This window comes from Penaeus chinensis, chromosome 11 (assembly GCF_019202785.1).
Source record: "Penaeus chinensis breed Huanghai No. 1 chromosome 11, ASM1920278v2, whole genome shotgun sequence".
Classification (NCBI taxonomy): Eukaryota; Metazoa; Arthropoda; class Malacostraca; order Decapoda; family Penaeidae; genus Penaeus; species Penaeus chinensis.
The window spans coordinates 27,945,779-27,950,778 of NC_061829.1; the positions used below are offsets into that span (position 1 = coordinate 27,945,779).

At 40.0% G+C, this 5,000-nt stretch overlaps 1 protein-coding gene across 1 annotated transcript in view; it reads left to right on the forward strand.

Annotated features, from left to right (window-relative positions):
• The first annotated feature begins 174 nt into the window (after positions 1-174).
• LOC125030447 overlaps positions 175-5,000 on the forward strand; it is a 9,441-nt gene continuing 4,615 nt past the window's right edge. Inside the window, exons 1-2 of the mRNA XM_047620485.1 lie at positions 175-204; positions 387-1,915. Coding sequence (XP_047476441.1) covers positions 175-204; positions 387-1,915 — 1,559 coding nt within the window. The remainder of the gene's footprint in view (positions 205-386; positions 1,916-5,000) is intronic.

The window sequence follows — 5,000 nt, forward strand, 5'->3', positions numbered from 1 at the left end:
TTTCTTTGTGTTATTATTTTTTGTTTTTGCCCAGGCATCGCTCGACACTCACTCATCCATCCACATTCTTACAACATTGGAGAGGACACTCCAGTCCGCTGGGCTCACGCTCAGTGGAGAAACAACACGGGTGAGAGGCAGTTTACCGGTTATAAGCTCTGACAAATGGCCGTCATGACGAGCGCTAGGAGTCTCTTACCGTCGGTGGGAGGGGTCATCGCGCCCCATTGGAAATCTACCGCCCTCCTTAAGCTGGGCAGCCCCCGGTAAATTAGGTGAATTCCCGTGCCATTCTAGCTTGCTTCGCCTAGGTGTGTGGGGCTAGGCCAAAAGCCGAAAAGCTAGTCTTAATAAATACACCTGCCAAAACTCACTCAAAATCACAGAGACCAGCTCTGAAACTGGGAACCTGGAATGTCAGGACTATGCTTACTGGTATTTCAGTTGACCTTGGAAGCATAAATGACCTTAGAAAAACTGCAGTTATAAACAATGAGCTCTCTAGACTTGATGTCGACATTGTTGCACTGCAGGAGACGCGCCTTGCAGAGGCAGCTAGCCTACGCGAGAAAGACTATACCTTCTATTGGCATGGTAAGCCAAAAGATGAGAGAAGGGAGCATGGTGTCGGCTTTGCTGTGAAGAATAGTCTGTTGAAAATGATTGAACCTCCAACAAACGGCTCTGAACGTATTCTCACAATGAGACTCAACACCACCACTTGCCCTGTGACACTCATCAGTGTCTACGCGCCAACTCTCATGGCCTCCTCTGACACAAAAGATGAGTTTAATGAAAATCTCTGTGCCACCCTTCTGAAAGTTCCTCCAAAAGACCAAGTTATTCTACTTGGCGATTTCAATGCCCGTGTTGGTAGTGATTACGAGGCTTGGCCTTCTTGTTTAGGCAAACTCAATGTTGGCAAAGTTAATGAAAATGGTCAGAGACTTCTTGAATTTTGCACGCGTCTCAATCTTTGCGTTGCTAACTCATTCTTTCAGACTAAACCTCAGAATAAAGTTTCTTGGAGACATCCACGCAGCAAGCATTGGCATCAGCTTGATCTTGTGCTTGTTCGTAGATCAAACCTCAATTCCATCAAAGTTGTTCGTTCTTATCACAGTGCTGACTTTGATACTGATCATTTGCTTGTTTGTTGCAAAGTTAAGCTCTCTCCAAAAAAGATGTTCTTTTCTAAGGCTAAGGGAAAGCCTCGTCTGAACACTGCAAACATGCAGGATCCTGTGCTTGTGTCACAATTTACAAACCTTTTTGAAAAGGAATATTCAATCATAGAGTCAGATCAAGCTGAAAAGCGATGGCAGTCTTTGAAATCTGCAATGCACAGCTGTGCACTTGCAACCTTTGGTAGAAAAAAAACCAAGTCTTCTGACTGGTTTGAGACAAAGTCTAAGATACTTAATCCTGTTATTGTGAAAAAGAGGCAAATGCAGTGCGTGTACAACAAGCACCCCAGTAGAGAAAATCTGTACAAGCTCCGGCAAGCCAGAAATGAGGCCAAGCAGATAGTCAGGCGTTGCGCCAATGACTACTGGATGGAGCTGAGTCAGCACATTGAAAATGCCTCTGCTACAGGCAATATCAGAGCCATGTATGAGGGCATTAAGACTGCAACAGGGCCTACTCAGATCAAATCTGCCCCCTTGAAATCCTCCTCTGGAGAACTTATTGTGGACAAGGGTAAGCAGTTGGATCGCTGGAAAGAGCATTATTCTGTCCTATACTCTAGGCAGAGCACTGTTTCTGAGTCCGCACTTGCTGCGATGGAGCAACTTAGTGTTTTACATGAGCTTGATGAGATGCCTACAATCTCTGAGCTGAGTAAAGCTATTGACCAGCTTGCCCCTGGTAAAGCTCCAGGAAGTGATGAGATACCTCCTGATTTAATCAAACAGTGTCAGACAGTCCTCCTTAAACCTATTTATGATCTTCTTTGTTGTTGCTGGGCAGAAGGTGAAGTGCCACAGGACATGAGAGATACTAAGATAGTTACTCTCTACAAGAATAAAGGTGAACGGAGTGACTGCAACAATTACAGGGGCATATCTCTCCTTAGTATAGTGGGCAAGGTATATGCAAGAGTTCTTCTTGTCAGGTTACAAAAGCTTGCTGAGCGTGTCTATCCTGAATCTCAGTGTGGTTTCAGGGCAGGCCGATCAACTATTGACATGATCTTTGCATCGAGACAGCTTCAGGAGAAATGCAGTGAGCAAAATATGCCATTATTTCTTGCTTTTGTCGATCTGACTAAAGCGTTTGACACAGTTAGTCGTGAGGGACTGTACTTGGCGCTTTCTAAAATTGGCTGCCCTTCAAAGCTCCTTTGTCTAGTTAGATCCTTCCACCAGAACATGAAAGGGACAGTGCAGTTTGATGGAAATTTGTCTGAGCCTTTTGACATACGCAACGGCGTGAAGCAAGGTTGCGTCCTAGCCCCAACCCTCTTTGGGATCTTTTTCTCAATGCTCCTTAAACACGCTTTTGGTGATGTGAAAGAGGGTATCTTCCTTAGGACTCGGTCCGATGGGCGGCTTTTCAACCTTGCTAGACTCAGAGCAAAAACCAAAGTAAGAGAGGCTATGATCAGAGACATGCTATTTGCTGATGATGCTGGCATTGCCACTCACACAGAAGAGGAGCTCCAACTTTTGATGGACCGCCTCTCCATAGCTTGTAAAGAATTTGGCCTGATCATTAGCCTCCCAAAGACCAAAATTCTGTCTCAGGGCTCATCCATTAAGCCTTCAATCCAAATTGACAACTATGAGCTAGGTGTCATTGAGGATTTTACGTACCTAGGCTCTAGCATCTCTGAATCTCTTCCATTAGACTCAGAGATTAACAAGAGGATAGGCAAAGCTGCAGGTACCCTGTCAAAGCTAACTGACAGAGTGTGGGAGAACTCCACATTGAAAGTCAGCACAAAAATGTCAGTCTACAGTGCATGTATATTGAGCACTTTGCTCTATGGCAGCGAGACTTGGACACCCTATGCTAGACAAGAAGAGCGTCTTCAGATATTCCATCTGAGAAACCTGCGTTTCATCCTTGGCATCAAGTGGAAAGAAAGGAAGACAAATGTTGCGGTGCTTGAAATAGCTGGCCTTCCTTCCATTTACACACTGCTTAGGCAGCGTCGACTGAGATGGCTGGGTCATGTCCACAGAATGGATGATGGCAGAATCCCTAAAGACTTGCTCTATGGAGAGCTTGTGGAAGGGGAGAGAGTCAGAGGGCGCCCCCTACTCAGGTATAGAGATGTCTGCAAGAGGGATATGAAAGCCCTGGACATTGACGTGGCATCTTGGGAGACAATTGCCGCAAACAGGGATGCTTGGAAGCTAACCCTGAAACGTCAGCTTCCTAAAGGGGAAAGTAGATGGAAGGCATATGTCGCTGAAAAACGTGCAAGAAGAAAGGCAACAGCAGGCGAGCATCTGCAACTACCTTCCGCCTTCATTTGTCCAAACTGCGGCAGAGATTGCAAGGCTCGCATTGGCCTTCTCAGCCACAGCAAGAAATGTTCCCACTAAGCTTGTTCTTTCTGTTAATTCTATGCTGCTTCTACATATGTTATCTCTATGCAAACATTGTTTTATCTTTATTTTATAAATTTGTACGCCGTGCACTCTGCGTACTGCCATGTGTGGAAAAATGTTTATTTTCTATATATTTTTGTTTTAACTATGTCGAGCGCTACCCATAGTCAGACATGACTTCAGGGGGCCTACTACTACTACTATTACTTTTATAATTATCATTATTACTTTCATAATTATCATTATCATTCATGTTCTTATTGTTATTGCAATTGATATTTTAATAATTACTTTTATTATTATTGCCATTATTATTGATACAATTATTAGTAGTATTATCACCATCATTATCATTTTTATTAGTGTCACTGCTGTCGTTATTATTACTATCATCATTATCAATATCATTATTGTCATTATCATTATCATTTTTATTAGTGTCACTACTGCCATTATTATCATTATCATTATTGTCATTATCATTATTATTATTATTAATTATATTATTGTGATCATTATCATTTTTGTTAATAGTAGCAGTAGTAGTATCATTATCATCAGTATTATCTTTTTTATTATTATTGTTGTTATTTTTAACCTTATTATTTTTATCGTTATTATTATCGTCATTATCATTAATATTATTATTATGTTATCATCATCATCGTTGTTGTAATAATTGTTATCTTTATCCTCACCATTATTTTTATTCTCTCTATTTTGTCTTATCATAGTTTTCTTTTTCATTATTGTTGATGTTGATTCTTTTTATGTTGTTTCTATTCTATTCTATATATAATCATTATTATTATAATTATTATTATTATTATCATTATTATTATTATTATTATTATTATCATTATCATCATTATTATCATTATCATCATTATTATCATTATTATCATTATTATTATTATTATTATTATTATTATCATTATTATTATCATTATTATCATTATTATCATTATTATCATTATTATTATTATTATTATTATTATTATTATTATTATTATTATTGTTGTAGCGGGGCGTAGACCAAGTAGATTTTAATGTGTCTGGTTGAGTTCGGGCTCGACAGAGAATAAGAATAAAATGATTCAGGAAAAGATTCGTCTGCAGTGAACAGATGTAAGGTTCCAGGCCTACGTCACGCTGCCACCACCCGATTAGTAGGTTCGGGAACCGTGTGTGTTGTGTATGGGGGTGTGAATGTTGTATGAGAAGAGGGTGGAAAGAAAATACAGAATATGTGTGCTGAATGTTGGATGTGTAAGTGTGTAATATTGACAATTTGGAAGCGTCGCCAAAGAGAGAGAATATTTAGAAAATAATAATAAAGGAAATAATACCTAGGATAACTGGTAATGTACAATTTGCGTGAAAATGTTGCATTTCGGACTTTAACTCTCAACGGTATTGGACTTAGAAAATAAATAAATA